The sequence below is a fragment of the Centroberyx gerrardi genome, chromosome 18 (assembly GCF_048128805.1).
Source record: "Centroberyx gerrardi isolate f3 chromosome 18, fCenGer3.hap1.cur.20231027, whole genome shotgun sequence".
Lineage (NCBI taxonomy): Eukaryota > Metazoa > Chordata > Actinopteri > Beryciformes > Berycidae > Centroberyx > Centroberyx gerrardi.
Genome location: NC_136014.1, coordinates 11,671,014 through 11,693,160, shown reverse-complemented (window position 1 = coordinate 11,693,160; position 22,147 = coordinate 11,671,014). Strand labels below are relative to the sequence as shown.

The 22,147-nt window shown below is 44.7% G+C and overlaps 2 protein-coding genes across 2 annotated transcripts in view; one reads left to right on the top strand and one right to left on the bottom strand.

Moving 5' to 3' along the window:
• Positions 1-22,147, top strand: part of LOC139926156 (testis development-related protein) — a 404,183-nt gene that overhangs the window by 257,352 nt on the left and 124,684 nt on the right. The gene's annotated exons all lie outside the window — the stretch shown is intronic.
• Positions 1-22,147, bottom strand: part of wasf1 (WASP family member 1) — a 71,093-nt gene that overhangs the window by 3,818 nt on the left and 45,128 nt on the right. Inside the window, exons 4-8 of the mRNA XM_078289881.1 lie at positions 15,807-15,960; positions 11,216-11,333; positions 5,056-5,139; positions 1,326-1,382; positions 192-355 (exon numbers count right to left, since the gene is read on the bottom strand). Of these exons, the coding sequence (XP_078146007.1) occupies positions 192-355; positions 1,326-1,382; positions 5,056-5,139; positions 11,216-11,333; positions 15,807-15,960 (577 nt within the window). The remainder of the gene's footprint in view (positions 1-191; positions 356-1,325; positions 1,383-5,055; positions 5,140-11,215; positions 11,334-15,806; positions 15,961-22,147) is intronic.

Here is a 22,147-nt window from a genome sequence, read left to right as displayed (position 1 = left end):
CATTTTCAGAAAGTTAGTTACATTGTTTTGTGTTAGTTTCTGTTATCCGATTCAGTTCTCTTCTTACCTGCACAATCTGTTCTCTCCTTTCTGGCATTTTTACAGGAGTTCAAATAAACTAAACAAAACATCCAATATTGTGCCTCCGGCTAACAGCTCGCACACACACACACACACACACCCACACACACCTGTTGTCGTGGTAGGCTGCCGAGCCGTTGGCCTCTCTCTGCTTGTCTTCAGGTTCGTCCTGGGCGAGCTCTGCACCCAGCGCCAGCTTCTGCCACTCCTTCTTGCGGTCGTGGGGCGCCCGCGGTACCTTCTCCGGCTCCTGGGGACGGTCTATCGCCTTCAGCTTAGGTAGGGGAGGGGGTGGGGGGGTGGCAGGTACGAGGAGATGATGGTGTGGGATGTAACGATACAGGAGCGTGTTAGGAGGAAGAGGCGGAGACGGTTTGGGAACGGAGAGAGAGAAAAAAAGTGAAGGGAGGACAGAGGGAAGGGAGAGGAGAGAGATGACAGATTAGCTGCTGTTCTACAGGTGAGTTTAAGACAAAAGAGTCAGTGACAGAATCTGCCTGTTACTCATTGTAAGGAAAGGCTGAGGTGAGATTTACAGTCGGAGACTTAAAAGGAGGAAGAGAAACATGACGGCCAAGAGAAGCATCTCACAACTATTCAGGTAGCTATCTGTGTGTGTGTGCGCACAGACACAAACACACACATCCAAATTCAAATATGGATCTAAGTTGGTATTTATAACATTAACACTCCTCTCTGGATATTAAATGCTGCTACATCCTCTCTATTTATTTAAATGCGCCAAATAAACATCCACACGCACTTTACCAAAGCCTGATTCTTTTAGTCTGTTCTCCTTGATTTTACGCAGCAGCTGTTGTCATAGCGACAACTCTGATCTGAAGACACAATATGGAATATTCACATAGACAGTGTATGGAGCTAGCTCTTTGAAGAGACCAATCACATGGCTGTTTAAGGAGCGGGACTCTACAACACTACACAGAAAAGAAAAGACTTCCTCACATAAGTCTGGGAACAGGGAATGCTGTTGAACTGACTAAGACCAGATAACTTAACCGTACTAGTACACGTTTTAAATAAACTCTGAAAAGCGTCACATGTAATTAAGTGACAATTTGCGAGGATTTTACCTGTTGTGAAAATCAACAGCACTACCTGATTCCCAGACCAAAGCATGACTTTGAATCTCAGCACACATTGGTTTATAAGGAAATGTAGCAGCTGTAGCAGAAATCACACACACAGTGTTTTGAAAATAAATCGCTGTATTTTTCACATACCTGCCCTGGAAGGTCTAAGTACCTATAGACCTGATCATACATGCGGGGGTCCTGCAACTACAAGAACAAAAACAAAACCACAAGAGAAGCACCGGGGGGTGAGGGGAGGGGGGCAAAAAATCAACACGGCACAGGATTCAGCACAACACCGCTGCACACAGTGAGCGGGGACAAAACACGGGGAGCGGTGAGACCGAGTGGGACAAAAGGGGAAGAGAGGAGAAAAAGAAAAAGTGCTGTTAAACAGAAAATGACAGCGTGCACAGCTGGGGGACGTCACAATGCAGGCAGGACGCAGGACACAGTCCGGCGCAAACATATCATTTAAACACACTGGGAAATAACAGAGAGAAGACTGTGGTAGAAAGAGAAAGATCTCACTGGAATGGGAGGACAAGCTACAAAGGCATATTTCTAGATGTGGGGAAATAAACTTTCCAAACTACAATGGCACACACTGAAGAATGACATGCAAAACACACACACACACACACACACGCAAGCCAACACAAAATAACACACAGCAGGTTATAGCACAACGAGGGAACTAAAATGAAGAGGGGAGGGGGCATATAACAGTCCAACTAAACATTGATATGCAAAGCAGCTTCTTTAACATTCCAGACAAATATATTCTATGAGTTTACTTGTAGACTGAACATACAGGCTTATGCATTCAGATTAGAAAGTAATATACAGTTCTGATATAAACACATTTTCTAACTGAACCAGCACATATTTTAGGTTTATGTCATGAGCTTAAGCAGGAAGGCTGGCAGCCATAACAAGATCAGGAAATGTGCAAAGTGCAGCATGAGTCTAATAAAACACATATTCTACTAACTCCCTTGACACAAAACACATACAAACACATTTCCCCCGCTTGCTTTCTAGCTTGTGAGAAACAAACCATCATCACAATCCCATTTCTATTAGTAGCAAAACCATGCAGATTGTGTGTATGTTTGTGGTGTGTGTGTGTGTGTGTGTAGCGCTTCCCCCAGAAGTTTTTCTTGGCAAGGGAAAGAAAGAAAAGGCCCCTGAAACATAATTTCCAGCATGTGACACTAGCACTCTCCATTGAAAAACCAATACTAATTGATTTCTTGTATGCAGTGTGGCTCCTCCAGGGTGGCCCACCCCGCTTAAGAAACACTGGTGTGTGTGTGTGTGTGTGTGTGTGCTGGTGTTTGGATGAAGCATGCTGGCTGACAGGCGGCTGATTCAACGCGACGTGGGTCGGGGACGGCATCTGCTCTGGTTTGGCTAACTGATGTTGATTTTGCCCCCGCCCGCCCACTGCTGTGGCTGGACTGGTGGAGAGCGAGCACGGGAATAAATCCTAATGGTAATGCACATTGATTAGGTTCTGATTCATCACGGCCCATTACCGCTGATGAAGCACTGGCTAAGGGTGAGGCGCTGCGCTCAAGCTTACATGTGCACACACACACACACACACACACACACACACACAGCTCTCATGCCCTGCTCCAGCACATTTATATCTGGACGCCAAACTGGATATAATTTATTTCCAACGCGAGACAGCGGTAAATTCTGACAACACGGACTGCTACGGCCGACGCAGCTGCACCAAAAGGTCAAATATTTTAACTTATCATCCTCTGCCGCGATGTTTTTTCCAACCGTGTGTTGGGCCTCGCGCAATTCAGCCGATTCTTTTTAGGGAGGACAAGAGACACAGAGGCTCACATCAGACGCTGACATGTAATTTTCAAGAATAGTTGCACGGACTGACCTCTGACTTCCTGAAAAGTTTGCGGAGTGAAAAATGTTGCGTCTTAGAATGATCAAAATAGAAAAGCAAAACCAGCGAAAGAAAGCCATGCAGCCTGGAAGACTCGGCAGAGCACATTTGCAAATTTAACTGATTATGCTCTCATACTAACCAGAGGTTTTTTGGAATATTATGGGATTTCAGTGCTATTTATATTACAGTGAGGAGTGGCAGGGGTAGACATGCAACACAGGTAAAGAGCCAAATGCATAATGAGACGAGCAGCTAAGCCTGCTGTCCCACAGAGCGCTACAGAGTGAAGTTCCCATAATGAGAATGCGAAAACAGTCTTTCTTAATTGTAGAAAGGGAATGAGTAAACAAGGGTGGGAGGTGAAGGTATGAGGGGCGCTGTAAGAATCTGTGTTTGTACGTATGAGACAGAACAAGAAATAGAGCGTCTGCGGTTTGTGTGTGTGTGTGTGTGTGTGTGTGCGCGCGCATATGTCACCGCCTTTATAAATGTAGCTAATTTCAGAAGGCCGTGTGCCTCAGCTAGGTATTCATCCTTCATCTGAATGCAGCAGCACTGTGTCGGAGAGTGTGTCGCGCTGTGTAAGCACTGCGCGTGGAAGTGAGTGTGTGTGCGCTTGTGTAATATTTATAGATTTATGCGTTATGTACGGAATGCATCCTTGTACGCGTGTGTGCGCTTGTGTTTATGTGTAGTTTTGTGTCTATGCGTGTATGTGTGTGACTTTGTGTGTCTGTGTGTGTGCAGTTTTGTGTGTGCATGTTAAATGTGACGGACTCAGCAGATCTGCAGCCACGGTGCTGGGTAAATAACCCCCACAGGGAGGCCCTCGGAGGCCCACTACCACTCGACCACCCCGGGGCTGACAACACACACCCCTCACACCATAGACACACTGCTGCTGCTGCTGCTCCATCTAATGGATTTGTGTTGTACGCGCTTGTACAGTAATTATCTGAGGCTTCTGTTTTTCTGATGAGGGTAATTACAATAAGGTAATCATTGGAGAATTACGGCACACAAATTAATCTCTGCAGAAAAGTTTGGCTGTGCCTTTTTTGGATTGCATTATCTTACTATTCTGCATTATCATGAAGCCTGATGGCGATATTGAAGAAAATGTGTTTGCGTGTCACTGCCTTAAGGGCTTCGGAAATAGCAAGCTAGCAAACGGTGCCACAATTAGGAGCGGTATGATGAATGTGAAATGCAGGTGATGCCTTCATTACCAGAGAAACAAATGTGCATCTGCAGCTATGCGTAGTAGCTATGTTTCATATCTGTATATATGTGTATTTTTGTATCACCAATCCAGGCAATGTACATGAATGCTAAGAAACGCCTCGGAAAACCAGTCCTTACGCCAGAAAATTTGAGGTTAGGTGTGAGGGATTGTGTTTGTGTTAGTTTGACCAGCAAACAGAGGTCTGCAAGGCAAGAGGTCGTCTAAAGAGAGCTACCATTCCAAAGCAATGTGCAGTCAACTGAAAACCAGATCTGAGATGTGACAGATCTGAGATGTCTTGCTGTTAGTGGAGTTATGGCTGCGTCCCAATTTCCTTTTCTTGCACTCTTCCCCATTCTACTTCACAGATATGAAGGTATAAGTCCAGTGTTAAGATTTTTAAAAAAGGAACTAGTGAAAAATCTAAGGGTAGAATGAAGAATCTTCAATTTCAAGGGGAGTCGAACACTGTAATACCACAATTTGACCTTTTTTTGAGGGGGAAAAATCACTGACAAAAGGTCTGTAATGTCTGCTGTCCTACCCCTAGTGCAGAACTGGGATGCAGTCAGGGCAGGTGAGTATTGGAGGGGGGTTAGTAGTAGGGTGGGGGGCTCACTTGTCCACAGCAAACCAGAGGAAGGGGTGCAGAGAGTGGGATAGGGGGGCAGCAGGCTAACCCGAGGGTTGTGGGGGTCCAGCTGAGGGGTTTTGGGGGGAGAAGGTCTTACCTCTGGGAGGGTGAGGAAGGGAGGAGGGGTTTCAGAGGGGACTCTTACAAGGCCCTCCGGACACATAAGATAAGGCATTTCCAGCTGCACAGTTAGACACAATAGAGACCAGAGTTCACAATAGAGGACGGGAACAAAAGAAGGGGGGAAGAGAGAGAAACAGAGTTAAAGAAGGAGATCCTTAAGTGCGCAGAGGCAGCATCCTGTCCACTTTCTCGGCTTGTCGGAGAGCATCCGTCACATGGGACCGTCTGAATGTGGTGTGACAGCGTCTTGGTTTGACGTCATTACTTTCCTCATACCTGTCCCTTGGGGCAAAGCATCCATACGCTGGCATGTATGTAAAAATGACAGCGATGACATGGCAGAAAGTGCTGTCCTCTGATGTCTAGGTACAATCCAAACTTCAGGTGATATAGCTCCAAACGGTTGTCATGGTTCTGTTGCTAGCTAATCCTGTGCATACCAAGCTGATGTTTTTCACTTTTATCTACCAGTGTAGAATCAAGGAGGGAAAAACAAAGCCACTTTAGTGAATCATTTTCTTTGCTGAAATGCAAATCTCTGCTTTAATAAGGTATTTGCATATCATCTACATCACTCTAAGCACACTTAACAATCCTCATGTGTACAAAGGTGTTATTTAAGCAAAAAAAAGTGAATTTCACAACTGGTTCTCTATTTAGTCTGAAATAACAGGACTTAAACCAAAAGGCAGTGTAGTACATGCTGTACTGTGGCTTGGACCAGGCGGGCTAACATACTTTATGAACATGTTCCATTGCACTAGGTTTTTGTAAACATTAATTTTTACAGTAAGATACACTTGGTTTCCAATTCAGTGCAATTCATATGCTTTTCTGGCATGAAAGTTGAGCCCAATAGTGCTAAAGCATCAAGATAAAAGGTCAAAGTTTTTACATTAAATCCATTTTCCCTTCCTCTATCAGTTTGTATGTGCATCACAGCACCTGAGCAGTGGAGGATGTGAGTCGCTTGATATTCAGCTCCAATACTCCAATTGTCCACCGCAGTATCAGAAGTCTGGGTGTAAGACATTAATGTTTGTGCAGGAGCAATGAAGTTCAAGTCGAACCAAAACTACACCCTTTCTCCAATATCTTTTCCCAGCCCAAATATCTCCAACAGAAAGCCGAGCGGTGAGCTGTGCCTGGTGACGGACAAAAAGCCCAGTGTCTGTGTTGACAGTGGAACAGGCTGTGATGTGTGCAGCTGCTGTGGCCCGTAGCAGGGCCCTGGTTGGGGGTGTCAGTCCCGGTCCGTCTCTGCGTCTCACTGCTTCGAGCCCGCTGTCTCGATCTCTTGAATGGACCTGAGCAGTTGCCATGGCAACCGCGGCAAGGGGGGTAAAGGGATTGGATACTTTTGCGGAGGCGGGGGAGGGGGGTCGTAACTCGACACTGTAAACTTGTGTCTGAAAGCAGTGATAATGGGGGTAGTTATGGGCGCTCTGTGTTTACTTTTATGTGTTTGGGATGAGGGTGCAGAGAGAAATGTCCTCTTATGGTCTTTAAAGTGGCTTTTTGAGACGTATCCTTTGATGACTCAAATGAATAGAGAGCATTGACTTTTTTCCAAAGTTATCATTAAGCAAATGGTAAAAAATGGCTATTGTTTGACTGTACAAAATACGCAATAAGCACGCACACACAGTCCACGTTACTATAGATACTATATAGGCCTGAATAAATTATTTAAGACTGTAGCATATGCAACCTTCATACAGTATGTGTCGCTCAACCCATCCTGGCAAATGGTCTGAACGGAGCTGTGGACCAGCTGGTCTTTCACAGCTCCCTATCCATTACACCAGACACCGCCATTGCAAACTTAAGCCCTTGTAGTCATCTGATACTTTGACATTTTGGAATTTAGCTGCCTATTTTTCTTCACCAGCCACTTGTGATAATGTGGGAAAAAGTTTCTATAGTGGCCCTTCAGCTAATCAAGCTGGCTCATTAGCTTGCAACTAGGGGCTCCCGCTGGTTTTAATGAGGACTGCTAGCAATGCTAACGAGCCATTTTTAGGGTAGGACAAATACAGAAAATATTTCCCCACACTGGGATAAGCTGAAATTCAAATGTCAGTGTATTCCATTAGGATGCCTATGAGCCCGATAATGAGTGAGGAGAAGGAGAGGCAGAGCCGAAGGAGAGTCTCTGCAGGGGATCCAGACACTAGAGACAAACCCGGTGTGGACTGGACTCACACACTGATCTCACAGAGAGGCAGCTATGCTCTCTTTCTCTCTCCTTTTCCCCTCTGATGCCAACTTTCTCTCTCTCTTTCTCTTTCTACTGTGCTTCTGGTCCTTGTCTTTCGTGAACTGCATCTCTCTCACTCACCGACTGGCTCACCACACAGTCTAGTGCTAATCCACTGAGAGTGATGCTAACACAGGAGCTAATGAGATTAAGACACTGCAGGTTTCGTTTCCCTCCCCTCTGCCCTGTGCTGCTTTCCATTTATCACTGGCTACTAATCTGTGTGCCTGTGTGTGGTGTTGTGTGTGTGTGTGTGTGTGTGTGTATGAGAGAGTCAACTATTAGTAATCTGACTCAGTAAGAAGATGGAGAGAGAGCAGGCGAGAGATGCGGTAGAGGATAAAGTGAGACATGCAGGGATTTTTGCACGTCTCGCTTTCTTGCAAAAGCATTCTTGGCTTCAGAAGGAGGGTTGGATTTGCCCAGCTTTTTATATGATTATTGGTCAGTGAATATATCAAAGCTTGCATATTGGATCCTCACTTTTTCTGACAAGGAAATCCGCCTGGTTGAAAATGGCATTATGTTCCAGCCTCCCCATTTCTCCTATATCTCTGATAACTGCTCCTCTTCCTTTGGGTACCGGTTTCCAAATTTTAGTAGTGCAGAATTCAATTAAAATGTGGTCTCAGTTCAAAAGACATTTTGGTTTTAAACGCGTAAGTAGTTTCTCTCCTCTTTCCTTTAACCACCTCTTTCCACCTTCACAGATTTTTACTCTGGCACAGACGTGGGTTGGTCTTTTTTAAAACAATCTTTTTAACGATGAAACGTTCATATCATTCAACGCATCAGGGAGCATAATGTTCCCTGATCTCACTTTTTCAGATACCTTCAGGCATGCAGCTTTGGTTCTAAACAGTTCTCTTCATTCCCTAATCCTCCATATACTATTCTTAATCTTAATCTTAATCCCTACAACAGAGGTCTAATCTCTATAGTATATGATACAGTCCAAACATTGACCCTCTTAAATGGGATAACACCAAGGCAGATTGGGAACTCGACCTAAGCAAAGAAATCCCAGACGAACTATTGAGGAAGAGGAAGTATTTCACATATACATACTTCTTTCTGTGTAAGACATGGATTGATTCAGTTTTTAAATTGCTTGCATTGCATTCCAGTGACAAGTTGCTCAATTATATCTGACCTTTAGTCTTGAATGCCCTGGTTGTCACTTTACTCCAGGCTCCCTGGGTCATACGTTCTGGTCCTGCCACACCCTCGGCTTCAATATTTGAAACTTTTTCTTTCCTATGTGGGGTAACCTTTGACCCGAACCCACTGATGGCTGTTTTTGGGATAGTGCAGCCTAGACTGTGTCTCCCTGTCTGCCAGCTCAACGCAATTGCATTAGCTACGTTTTTGTTTTAAACTGGACGGCACCCAAACCCCCTTCCTTAATTCAGTGGATTCAGGAGGTGATGTCTTTACTAAAACCTGAAAAGGTCAGGTACACAATGGAAATTTGACGAGACCTGGTCTCCATTTACTGGACATGCCAAGAACTTGTCCTTTACCTGAAGCGCCTTATTGCCTGATTACTAAACCTGTGTATTGTAGTGTAGAAATCTCCACTGCTACACATTTTTTTCTTGAGATTTTTGTTATTTTTGCTGTATTTTTATTTCGTTTTTTTTTTTGTTTTGTTTGTTTTTTTGTGTCCAGTGTATGTACGGTTTTATTTCTCTAAAAAAAGGCGAGATGTGCAGGAGAGAAGAAGTAAGAGTGAAGATTGATTGACACACACTAGGGAGGAGAGAGAGAAAGACAGAGAGAAGCTGGAACATTGTCTGTCTGCAGAGAGGGCAGGACAGCGACAGTAGAGTCACGGGACAAAATGTGGTGGCAGCCAATCTCTGATAGTGTCCTTCACACTGACTGACAGCTGGCATGGCCTATCAGGTCCCACACACTGTAGCTGCATGGTAGATTTTGACTTTCAAGCATTTGTCTGTGCATGTGCGTGTTTGTGTGTGTGTGTAGAATACTAAAACTGCTAAAAACTATCATTAAGAAAAATATAGTTAGAAGCAAAATATTATATTTGTAACTTTCTAATGGTCTGATAATAAAGCAAAGCACTTACTCCCCTCCTTCCTTAATTTTCTTAGTTATAACTACACATTTACACAAACACAAACACACACACACACCACACACTCTTCATGAATGCTATGGCTGAGAGGCATATTAAGAGGATGCACCACTCAATGAACTAAGCAATGAAGTGGAAATCCCTAACCCTATCAATGCTTTACGCTCAGACAGACTAAACTTAACATCACCAATGTGTATGTGTGTGTGTGTGTGTGTATAACTCTAATATTCCCATTACTAACTCTTTCAATGGCCGATTCTGCATGCATTCCACAAACACACACATAAACTCTCTACACTGTATTTGCCCTGATCCTCGTACGGGCCATTTATCCGCCATGATGGTAACTCAAACCGACAAATATGTGTGTGTAATTCCTCTAATCCATCCTGGTTTCCCTGAATGTCTTCTGGGCCTTTCCATGGGGTCTGTCCAGCTGCCAGTGTGGTGGAGAAGGAAATGAATAAGGCTTTACGAGATGAGGCCACCCGGGGCTTTCATTAGAGTGAACTCACTGGATAGAGCTTCAGCTACATTCGTATCAACCTAACCCTCTTAAGCAAATGAGGTCCATCTACTGTGGCAATTGAGGCTTTTGCCTACGCACGAAATGTCCATGTTTGGATTTCATTTTACTTTAAAAAAAAAAAATCCTAGGTATGTTTATTATGCTATTATGGAGCTGGTGAATACAGATCTATAGAAAAGAAACATCTAAATATCCCTAATTTTACTCCAACAGTGATTCTCTTCATCCTCCCAACCAAATCCTTTCTTGGCTAAACAAGATCTCCTCAAAATCGTCCCCTCTGTGACACACACGCCATACTCACAACCATTAAAAACCCCATAACCGACAAATTATATCCTCGTCATACAGAGGAAACCTCAAGGGGAAATTATATTCCTCATTGGCTGGTGACATGACTGCAAACGGCTTTGATTGGCTGTGAGGGGTCGGAGTATGGGACACGCCCTGCTTCCCACGCATGGAAACGCAAGCTGGTGCTGATTAGAGCCCCACCGGGCCCCTGGTGCTCGGGGTGGGAGACCCCTCCATCTGAGAAGGGGCTCGGAGCTCTGTAACCTAGAGTTTGTGGGGGGGAGAGAGGCTTTCTACGGCTGTGCAAGCGCTTCCTCATTTAATTTGTGTGTGTGTGTGTGTCTGTGTATAAACAGCCAGGATACACAAGCAGCGCTCGTGAGATTGTGTGTGTACACAAACCTCCCTTATGAGGCTGTGTGTATGCGCTGGTGTGTGTAGAGGCAAAGAGGCGACACGCAGTGAGAAGCGGGGGCAAGCGAAGAGCAGATGCTCCCATTAATTAGATTTAATAACCAGACAACTCAGAACGAAGAAGACTGACTGGAGGAAGAGTTGATTAGCGTGTGTGTGTGCCGGCTAATTAATGCATTAGACTACATGATATGATGCTAGGCCTGTGTATCAGTGGAACACCCTGACTGTCATTTGAGTCTGATCCAAGCAGGAACGCATGGATCAATATAATTGCGGAGGTTACAGGGCGCCTCTTGTTCACGCTCACCTCATGTCTTCCTCCTCCACAGAGCCTCATTAACCTCAGTGTGGAAGTGTGTGTGTGTGTGTTCATGTACCCACATCCTTCCTTTAAATCACTCGCCAAGGCCACCCTGCCACAGACCTATTGCAGCAACCACAGGGCCGACGGCACCACCCTCGATCATCCAATGAAAAGAGAGCAACGTGGTGACTGCCGCTGCCGTGGGCCAATGAGGGTCCAGCCTTACCTTCTGTTTCCTCCTCTCCTTCCTCTTGTCTTCTGTGTCCTGCAGCATCTTCTCTCTCCACAGGTCAAAAAAGTAGGAGGGGTTGGTGTAGAACTTGAGACCCTCCTTCCCGTCGTCCCTGGAGGAGGATGAAAAGGAACAAAGGAAGCTCAGTCGGATCATTACATAGGCTTTCAACAGGGTTTAATTTAATTTTATTCTGAGAAGTGGTAGTATTTTTCCTAAAATTTCCCAAGGTTTTTAGTCAGTTGTTGAGTTTTGACTGTGTGAGCTCTTATGAATCTCAGGCAATAAAATTCCATGATGTAATAGGATTGCAATTTTCTTGATCTTGAGAGCTCATAAAAGCATAAAAAAATCATAAAATTCTCGAGAAATTTTAGGAAAATGTCTTGACCTTTGGAGAATACCAACTTTAAACTCAATTTCACTTGTTTTCCCCTTCAACCATTTATCCATGTGACGTCTCCTTTATTTCAAGCAGCAGTACAACATTTTGTACTTAATACTAATACAGCGAACGAAGGATAGAGAGAGAAGGGCAAGGGGCCGGAAAAGCTAAACTGCTACTATAAGGGCTTTTTCTCTTTATTTTACATTATTCTTATGAGAAGAATATGGGAATCCCTGAAAAATGGAGAGTGAGAAAAACCATTCTTTTCCTGTGCCCCGCCCTTTCCTGTCTCGTCTGCTCTCCTTCATGAAATCATCTCTGTTTACTACATGTCATGACTCATAGCTTATGTCCTACATCACCATCCATTCCCTCTCAACTCCCCTCCTCTCTGTCTTCTTCGCCCTCAGTAGACGGGACTTTGTGGTTGGTGGTCGCTGCGGGACCAGCGCCATGACGACAGGACGGGAAACAAAAAGATTCCTGACAGACGGAGGTAGTTATCACTTCAAAGCCCCCCCCCGACAAGGAAATTGATTATCATACACAAATGCCCGCACACGCTGGCCGGAAATGTCATATGATATCAATACGGGAATAAGCCTCGTAAATTGCCAGCCTGATGTCTCTCTCTCTTCCCTTCTTGCTCTCTCACTCGGTATCTGTCTCCATAACTCTTTCTCTATCATCTCGTTCATTATCAAGCGATCAATTTATGGAAGTATGATGGATGGGCTGTCTGAGTCTGCAGCCTTGGGACCATCTGCAGTTATAAAAAGATTAAAACTGAAATTTAATCTGTTCATCAGGATCAGGATCTACTAAGACCTAATTTATGCAGCACTAAAATACAACTGGACAACACAAGTAATCAAAGTGTGATAAGGTGCAAGAATCCAAGTCACAGAACTACACAATAAGAATATGTTTTCTATGTGCAGCAGCACTATTTCAGCAGTTCGGTTCTCCTTTCAATACAGCAATCATGCCAAGATTTGATTTGCCAGTTCATATTTCTAAATGTGACCTGATTAACACTGATGCCAGGTGGCTGGTGCTGGTTATCCTGCCAAAGAGCAAGGTAACAATAATGACCCAAAATCTCTCTCTTTAACTTGTGATTGGCTCATTCATCTTAGTAATGACAGGGTTGAAGGGCGTCTTAAACAGCATAATGTACCAAGTGATAGTAAAATTCAAACTCATAACAAAGCCGTTCTTGGCACATGCGTACGATTCAATGGTAGAGATGCTACTTTGCACTCTAACTTGAACTTACTCATAGTTGGCCTAACCCAGTGTGGGCCATGCTGTGAGAAACAATTATTTGATGATGACACCGATAAGAGCAAGGAGACACAGCATGAAAAGGAAAGGCTTCAAAAAGCAGGGGGGAAAGTTTAATGATATGCAACACAACAAAGGGAAGAAAATAGAGTTCGACAGTGGGATAAGGCGAGGGTGGAGTGAGAGGCAGCGCGCGAGTGTGTCGGGGGGGGTGTGTGTGTGTGTGTGTGGCGGGAGTATTTGCGTGTCTGTTTGTGTAAATCATTATGCATGATATTCTCTCTGTGTATATTTGAGGTGTGTGTGTGTGAGAGAGAGAGAGTGGGGGAGAGAGCAGCAGCTGTGCTCAGGGTGGATCTGAAGAATAACAGCCTGGGGAGGTGTCCCAGGCTGCCTCCTGGTGTGATGTGCAGCGAGGAGAGGAGAGGAGAGGAGAGGAGAGGAGAGGAGAGGAGAGGAGAGGAGAAGAGAGGAGAGGAGAGGAGAGGAGAGGAGAGGAGAGGAGAAGAGAGGAGAGGAGAGGAGAGGAGAGGAGAGGAGAGGAGAGGAAAAAAGAAGAGAGGAGAGGAGAGGAGAGGAGAGGAGAAGAGAAGAGAGGAGAGGAGAGGAGAGGAGAGGAAAAAAGAAGAGAGGAGAGGAGAGGAGAGGAGAGGAGAGGAGAGGAGAGGCGAGGAGAGGAAAAAAGAGGAGAGGACAGGCGTGGAGAGTGGAGGATAAAAGAGGAGCGCAGCGAGGGGGAGAAAGAGAGGGAGAGACAGAATGAATGGGCGAGCGAGTCAAAAGATCAAGATAAAGGCAGAGTAATATGAATTATGAATCACGAGTATGAAATCACTGCCAGCAACGGTCCCAGCCAGCCACTCAGTGCTTATGAACAAATCACCTCAGCGCCAGCCATGCCAGGTTTCCCATTTCCAAGCATCAGGATATATTCAGTGCGGCAGAATTAAAGGCTCTGGGATTCATTCAAGACTTAAAACAACGGGACGGGAACTAAAACTCATGTGGGTCCCGGGCTGAAAGAGAACCCCTGATGTGAGGAGTATGCCGTTTTTTTTACCTTTATTTATCCAGGGATGGTTTTCCAGCACACACAAATTCACACCTGCCATGTACCTCTCTTTCACTCACACACACACACACACACACACTGTAGTAGAGCCACAGTCTTCTACTACTGGCAACTGAGCAACTCTATTGGTCACTTTCCCCGCCGAGACATTTCCAGCCAGTGTGGGGATTTGAACCAGCGATCTTCCAGTCACAAGCCATTTTCTCTGACCTTTAATCTACCAAAGTACATACTGTTCTATGTCCAGTACTGAACTTTCAGCTGCCTTAAACCTCTCAGTCTCAACAACAGCTGATGTGTAGCCTCCGGCCAGACACAAAGCCGCGCATTTAGAGTCTGTAGCCTGGGCCGGGGTTAGAAAATAGAGTCAAGCAGCCAGACACCAACACCTGCCTCTCAGCCGGTCTAGGCCATGTCAAGGCCGAGACACAGCGGTTAAATACACACCCGCGACGGATTTAAAAACCACGGGGTACACCTGCACCTGTCTCCTTCCAGTGTGTGTGTGTGTGCATGTTTGTGTGTCTATTGTTCACACACACAAACAAAAAAGACGGGATGTCGTTTGGCCTGCAGCCATCTCCGACTGGCCCGGGCAGGACGGCGGTATTAGATGGAGACGGACCTTGTTGGATGTTGGTGGTGGGGGGATAAAATAACAGCGAGGGAAAGAGATGGAAGCCAGGAAGCAGCGGGGTGAGAAGGCAGAGAAATAAAAGGGTGGGAGTGCTGGCTAGCGGAGCTTTTCATGGATTATTCATCTTCAGCTGACTCCCTCTATCGCTCTGCTCGCCCCGGCCCGCAACCTGAACTAACAGCCAGTGGAGATGCCTGGTGTGAAGAGGCACAGACACGTCAATAATGATACACTAACACATTCGGGTGCTCTGGAAGGCGCACAAAGAAGGGGTTCATATGCAAACAAACACGCACACACACATGCACAAACACACACACAAGATTGAGCACTTACCAGCACACGCAATCAATCCTGAGCTGAGTCAGACAAGCTTTGTATCCATTTAAGGTTACAGCTACCCTAGCTTGGGTTACATTTTCTATTTTCTGTGTGTTACCATGAGCATCAATAACACACTGTTGTCCTTAATAAGTGTTTTTATGCAGGCAGGCAGAGCTTCCATGATCCTGAAGGGGCCACAAGAACAGCCATAACTCTGTCTGCATTCTACACAAGCCATTCAGGTACTTTTGTGCTAATGTGCAAACGGCGCTATCAGTCTCTCTTTATGCCCGACAAAACAATACAAATGAATGTATTAATTCTTACTGTTTACCAGACTGCTGACTGCGGAAACAGACAAATATATAAAAGGTCGACATGGCTAACATCATGCCAGGCTAAACAAAATTGCTACATTTGAGGGGAAAAGAAGATTAAATCTTCATCAAAATTAAATCTGACTTTTCCATTACTGAGCCATATTAAGATTTTTAGCTGAATATTGCAATTGAGATAAATGTGATTTTTCTACATAATGTCTTTTTCAGCACTTTAAAAAATGGCATAAAATCCCATTCAGGGGTGGGGTAGTTGGATGCTAATGCTTCGAATTTGCTTACAGTAAACATTAAGGATTTTCAATGACGTGCAACTTAATTAGTAGGCCAGGGATTCTGCACAGCACAAAAACCCCTTGTTTAGGAAACTGTTTGGGACACATTTTCCTCCGAGAAAAAAAAACAGCAGCCGCTTACATTGCGAAACTCGCAGTTGTCAATAATGTGGTTTTGATATTGTATTTTCAATTAACTGTGCAGCCCTAGACTCAAATTCCTTGTCAATATTGAGAAGTAAGTCAAACAGCCTGGGCTCGGACCTGTAGGGTGTGAGGATGTTGAGGGGCGGCGGCTGCTCGCAGGTCTGGAAGGTCTCCTGCAACGGGACGGGCAGCGACTGCCGGTCAAACAACTGCTGGTCCTGGATAGTGGAGCTCCTGAACGCCTTCCTCATGGTAATGTCCTGAAGAGACACTGGGGAAGGGACGGAGGGACGGAGAGAAAGGAGAAGAGGGAGGCGGGGAAGGATGGAGTGTGAGAGAGTTATGGTTATTGAGCCAGGTTCGGTGTGAAAATTTGATGTATCTGTGCCTAGTGTGTGATAGACATAGACAGCTATCAGTCTTCTTTCTTTGGCTTTACTTTACCAAAAAATTCATGTTCAGATACGTGTTTGCACACACACACACACACACACACACACACACACACACACACATACACACACACATACACACACACACACACACACACACACACACACGCACTCTCTTTTTATCTCCATCTCTGTGATGAACATAATAATTAACATTTGGCTCCATCTCATCATTATCATCATCAAAATCGACATTGACATCATCACTCAAACAGTCACAATTAGCATTAAGGAACATTAAACCCATCTGAAAGCATTGTCATCCACCCTTGGGCTAATGCTCTATTGTTTTCCTAATTGGCTAATTTCAATTTCCCCCAAAGCAAATCCACACATGAAGCCTAAGCTAGGCTAGGCTAGGGTCGTTTGTCAGAGGCTGTGGGAATAATTGCCCTTCTTTCATACAGAAACATCTGACATTTTGGGAGGGCAGAAGAATAACAGGGGAAAATCGATGCTGCACGGTCGAAGCTTTCAGAAAAACAGCCTTGAGAAATTGCTGAGAGGAGGAGAAAAACAACCAGACGATTGCTAACCCTCAATCTGGCAGGGCCAAGTAGAAACGGCAAGTCTTGGGAAGAAACCCAGAGAGTTGCAATCAGATCTGAATTATGCATGAGGGAATGACAAGTGGATACACTTTATTCCTGCCCAAGGGAAGACTGGAAAAGTCCACTGTTTTAGTTACAGATGAGAATATCATGTGGCATACAGATAAAGCATTGTTGTAGCCCTCTGTTTTTAACCCTTCTGCCATGCTGCACAATACAATTTGACAGACTCTTTAATCCAACACTAAACTCTAACCCAAGGCAGAAGGGGAACTCAACCCAAACAATGTTAACAAAATAGTCTACCAATTGAGCAATCACGACTGTCATCTGGTCCTATTCTTACTAAATGAGACAAATAAAGCCACTTTACTGTACAAAGGCCACAGTTTGACAAGCTACTCCAATACGATGTTCTACACTGTCGAGGTAAAGTCCGGGTAATGACTTCCACAGACTCTCTCTGTAATGGAGGGCCAGCCGCCTAAGGCACTGAAGTCTCACTATTAACAAACACTATCAGCAAGCCAAAGTCTGAAAAGTAACGCTCTGGGAGAGAGAGGGGAGACCAGAGAGAGGGAGGCAGATAACATAATTGGCATGGACACAGTACAGGAAGGGAAATGAAAAATAAAGAGAGAAAGAGATAAAAGAGGTGTTAACAGTAAAATAAAGAGAGGCAGAGTTGACATAAGAAAGTAGAACAGTGAAACAATCACGAGAAAGGCCGACAAGGAGACGGTGAGAAGAGGATGGGAAATGAGTGAGAATATAAAACTAACATGGGAACAGCGAGGAGACGATGCAAATGAAAGAGAGGGAGGAAGGGATGGAAGAGCGAGAGAAAGAGAGAGATGATAAAATATAGAAATAGAAAGACAGTGAGAGAGGCATCCCATGAGAGAATTTCAGTAACCTGAGCGGAGCCAGAGGGTGCGTTAGACACAAAGGACTTCACAGACAGCTGATGACATGAGGGAGAAACTCTAGCAGCCATATAGACAGCGCAGACATACACACACACACACACACATCACACACCTATACACACATTTGCCAAGGGACTCATGGCCTAACAGCTCTAGTAATGGCACTTCCAAGTCATTGGGGACTGACTGCTGAGGGCCACTTTACCTCATTCCCTACAGGCGTCCCTTTCAGGATCATGACTGTCCAGTCAACAGAAATAAACTGAAACTGAAGGGAATGTCTTTTTAAATATTAATATATCTAATAATACCTACAGTAAACAAATGAGACCATGGCCAAGATGATTGGTAGCCTCTATCTCACACCAGTGATCTTGTTAGTGCTGGTGTTTCTCAAAATTAAGACTACATTTCCCATGAACCCTGGTGCAATCCAGTAGATTCCCCACAAAATCTGGCCCGGTGGCATACAATGCAAAATGCAGTGTAGAGGCCAGCAGACGCTGCCAATCTTCTCGGCAATAGTGTTGTTTGTTTTCGGTAATTATTCAAGTGTCTCAAAATGTACGTGGTCATGATTTATTAATGCTGCATGTGTCAGCTTTAAGGATTTAGCTCATGCTCGTATCCAAAGCGACTTACAGTGTGTGCAATGGAATAAGCTTCAAGTCCTACATCACCAACATTACAATCAATGATCAGAGCGCCCTGACAGTATTCCTGTGACCATAAGTTGATCGACATGTAAGACTTGAAGGGCCAGCAAAATAAATACAAAATAAGATCTAAGGACAGAAGAAGAAGCAGATTTTTGTCCAGGAAAACAAATACAAAGAAATATCTGGGGAGAGAAGTAGAAGTATTTTTTTTGTCAAAGTTGAGAGGAAATTAGAGCAAGTAGAGGAGGAAGATATGGGAAAGGGGATATTCACATTAAAGTGGTGCTTTTGCGATGCTTTATTGATCCCTGTGGGGCAATTCTCTTTTCGCTCGCTCCCATCCCCTGCCCACGGACAGCAGGCTGGTGAGCTCAGTTTTGTCCTTCAAATCCCTTCTTAAAACTCACTTCTATAAGCAGGCTTTTTTACTAACTGTTCTTTATCTGTTTTTATATGCACACTGCTTGCTATATTGTTATATGTAGCTGACTTTAAGGGCATTTTCATATTAGAATAGTAGAAATTTTCTGACCACTAGAGGGTGAGAGAAACAGCAACACATTTGTAAATAAAACACAGCAAAACCACTGCACTACGGAGGCCCCTAAAGACAAACCTAGCAAAGCACCGTGCATAAAGGCTAACAGCTAAGCTAACAGTTACCGGTCTCACTTTGACAGATCTTTGTCCTGCTGAAGGTTACATGTCCCACAATGACAAGTGAAGAGGTAGGTAGCAAGTTTACTAGTTGAACAAGTTTACTCGCTCGCTTCATCGATTCCGCCATTACAAGTATTTTTTTCAGGAATGGGAGGGGGTGAGCACCGCTTTTAAACAGTGAGGGAGGAGACGAGTTTTAAAGTTTTAAAAAAATTAAAAGCTACTGAATGGACCGGGAGGAGCTTCGTTCCAGAGCGGAATTTGACAACAAGCGTTAGAAAAGAGGTGAAAACAGGAACACAGCTGCTGCTGTGTGGATATCGGCTTATATCATTATGTCTCAATGAAATCTCCACATAGCACACAGTAGTTTCAGGATTGGTTATAAGGTCTGATATCGCTTATCAGAATCAGAATCTGATTTATTGCCAGGTACATTTACACATACGAGGAATTTGATCTGGTGAGGTTGGAGCAAAAGAAAAAAAATAGTAAATAAAATAAGAAATTAGAGAACAAATCAGAACAAATAAACAATTTATTGCAGGTTGCAGTATGTAGGTGTGAAAGTATAGTTTTATGTACCTTTTTCCTTTCCTTTATTCTTCTGTTTTAATAGCCTACTAATTTTGGTACTTTATTTCACGTTTATTGTATATAATTGTATAAAATTACTATTATTATTATCCACAGGGAGGTCAGAGCCCAGGATCAGCTACATAAAAGTGCACCCGGAGCTTATGTGGACATTCTCCCTACTCACTTCTTCCAGTTTTACAGAATACATTTACAGAATAGACTGGTATAGACACATGAAACCTTGCCAGACAAGGGCCAGACGAGGCCGCTGGCCAACAGGTGGGTGTCAATTTTGTGTTGCTGAGCGAGGGCCCTGCGCCCTGCTGCCCCGACGCACTGTGGGAGAGCAGAGGCCTGTCAGATGGTGTGAGAGGTGGGCGTAAAAAAGCGACGATAAAGAGCGAGAGGCGGTGCGGCGGTGTGTGTCAGGATGCATTTGATGCAGAGTGAGGCGGCCGAAAACCTCTGCCAAGCAACGCTGGGCTCTGAGACAGGCACACTGCGCTAATCAATGCGGGCAGAAACACAGCAGGCATGCACACACACACACACACACCCTCACTCTCTCTCTCACACACAGTCACTCACACACACACAGATGGATATCTTAACATGATGTCCTACAGCCTAATTACAAAATATCACTTATTCAGCTGAACTACCAATTACATTCATTTAGAAGACACATTTAGCTAATGAGCAAAGTGAGTGCACGCGCCTGTGTGTGTGTGTGTGTGCGTGTGTGTGTGTGTGTGAGTGAGTGGCTGTAAGTGTGCTTGTGTGTGCCGGGTCGAGGCGCCAGGTGCTGCGGCAGCCACTGATCTCCGCCTGCAGTTCCTTATCAGTGAGCGAGTGGTGGATAGTTTATCTCTCTCTTTCATATCTCTCTCTCAGACAGCGTGATAGCATCTAGCTAATACACCCTCGACCAGAGGGAGGTGAGGAACTTCTCTCCAACATACACACACGCACGCACACACACACACACACTTCTCCTTCAGCTTCCCTCAAAGTGTCTGCAAAATTACGCTTTCCAGTCTTCCCTCTTTCCACTCCCTCGCTCATAGAAATGCAGCCCTACATACAGCCACTGTAGATAAGAAAAGGCATAGGCCAAGCTGTCTTTTAGCATGCAGGATTGGCTCTCTCTCCTCTTGTACTCCCACAATGCAAATGCTGCCCTATATTTCGCCTCCTGCACGCTTCCTCCCACAGTCCTCCATCTCCCTTTCCCCTCTCCCTTCTTACAGCGACTCTCTCTCTCTAGTCTCGTTGGGCTCCGGCGTCTCCCACTCTTCCCATCACTCCCTGCTTTCTTTTATGTAAGCTCATTCGTTGTTTGTCCTCTGCCTTTCGTTTTGTCCTCTCCTCTCCCAGAATCTTCCAGAATGTTCCTCGCTCTCGCAGTGACAAAGTTTCTAAATCGCGAGTGTTGTGCACAGCAAGTGAGTCGATGGGTAAACAATGCGAGCCTTGTGCTGTGTGTGTGACAGCATGTAAGAACAATAAGAGGAACTCAAATACACACACACACACACTCTATCTAAGATTAGTATGGGAACATTGTATTAGTATTCACAGTTGTGTTATAATGAGTTACTGTTTACTGAGCAGTGACTAGATGAACTGTGTGCATCCCCTCATTGCTTCCCTTTTGACTGTGGATTAAATAATCACTCACTGTGCAGTACACCGTGTTGTACTTGTTCCATGATAATAATACTCACTTGTTTCTGAGCTAGAGAGAGAGAGAGAGAGAGAGAGAGAGAGAGAGAGAGAGAGAGAGAGAGAGAGAGAGAGAGAGAGGAGACACGAGAGAGGCTCTGAAGCAGGCAGAGGGCTTTGATCACAGCACCTCTCACATCTGCTCACTGGACTTTCCCACAATGCTTTTGGATGAACTGCCTTATTCCCATCAGGCCTTCTGGATGACAAACGGTGCGGCCAGACAGACATAATCACTTGTGTGTGTGTGTGTGTGTGTGAGTGTGAGAAGAGAATATGTATGCGGCTGCAGCATGCGTATGTGAGGGATAGAATGCTAAATCTCTGCTGAATACAGGCTACTGCTGGGAGTGTGTGTGTGTGTGTGTGTGTGTGTGTGTGTACATGCCCATCTACTCGTGTGGACCTCAGTGTTTGGATGTCTAATTGCCTTTAAGCATATGACCCATCTTCCCACTCCAGACTCCAATCTTTTCTTGTCACTGAGGAAAACAAAGCTATTAATTAACAAATGGGAGTCTCAGAATGAGTGAGTGTGAGAGAGAGAGAGAGAGAGAGAGAGACAGAGAGAGAGAGAGAGAGAGAAGGGGGAGGTGGGGAGAGGGGAGTAACAAGTGCCAGAGAGTATTAGAGTCAAGGATGAGGAGGGTTAACAAGTAGGAAAAGACAAGGAGAGAGAATCAGAATCAGCTTTATTGGCCAAGTATGTACACATACAAGGAATTTGACTCCGGTTTTTTGTTGCTCTCAATGTACTTACACAGAATAAATATATAGCTAAAAACAAGGACAACAAGATGAACAGAGGTAAAACCTAAACATTTAACTAAACATTAAGAGGAAGGGAGAGAGAGAGAGTTTGAAATACTGAAAGATCAAGTCAACATAAGAGAGAGACACAGA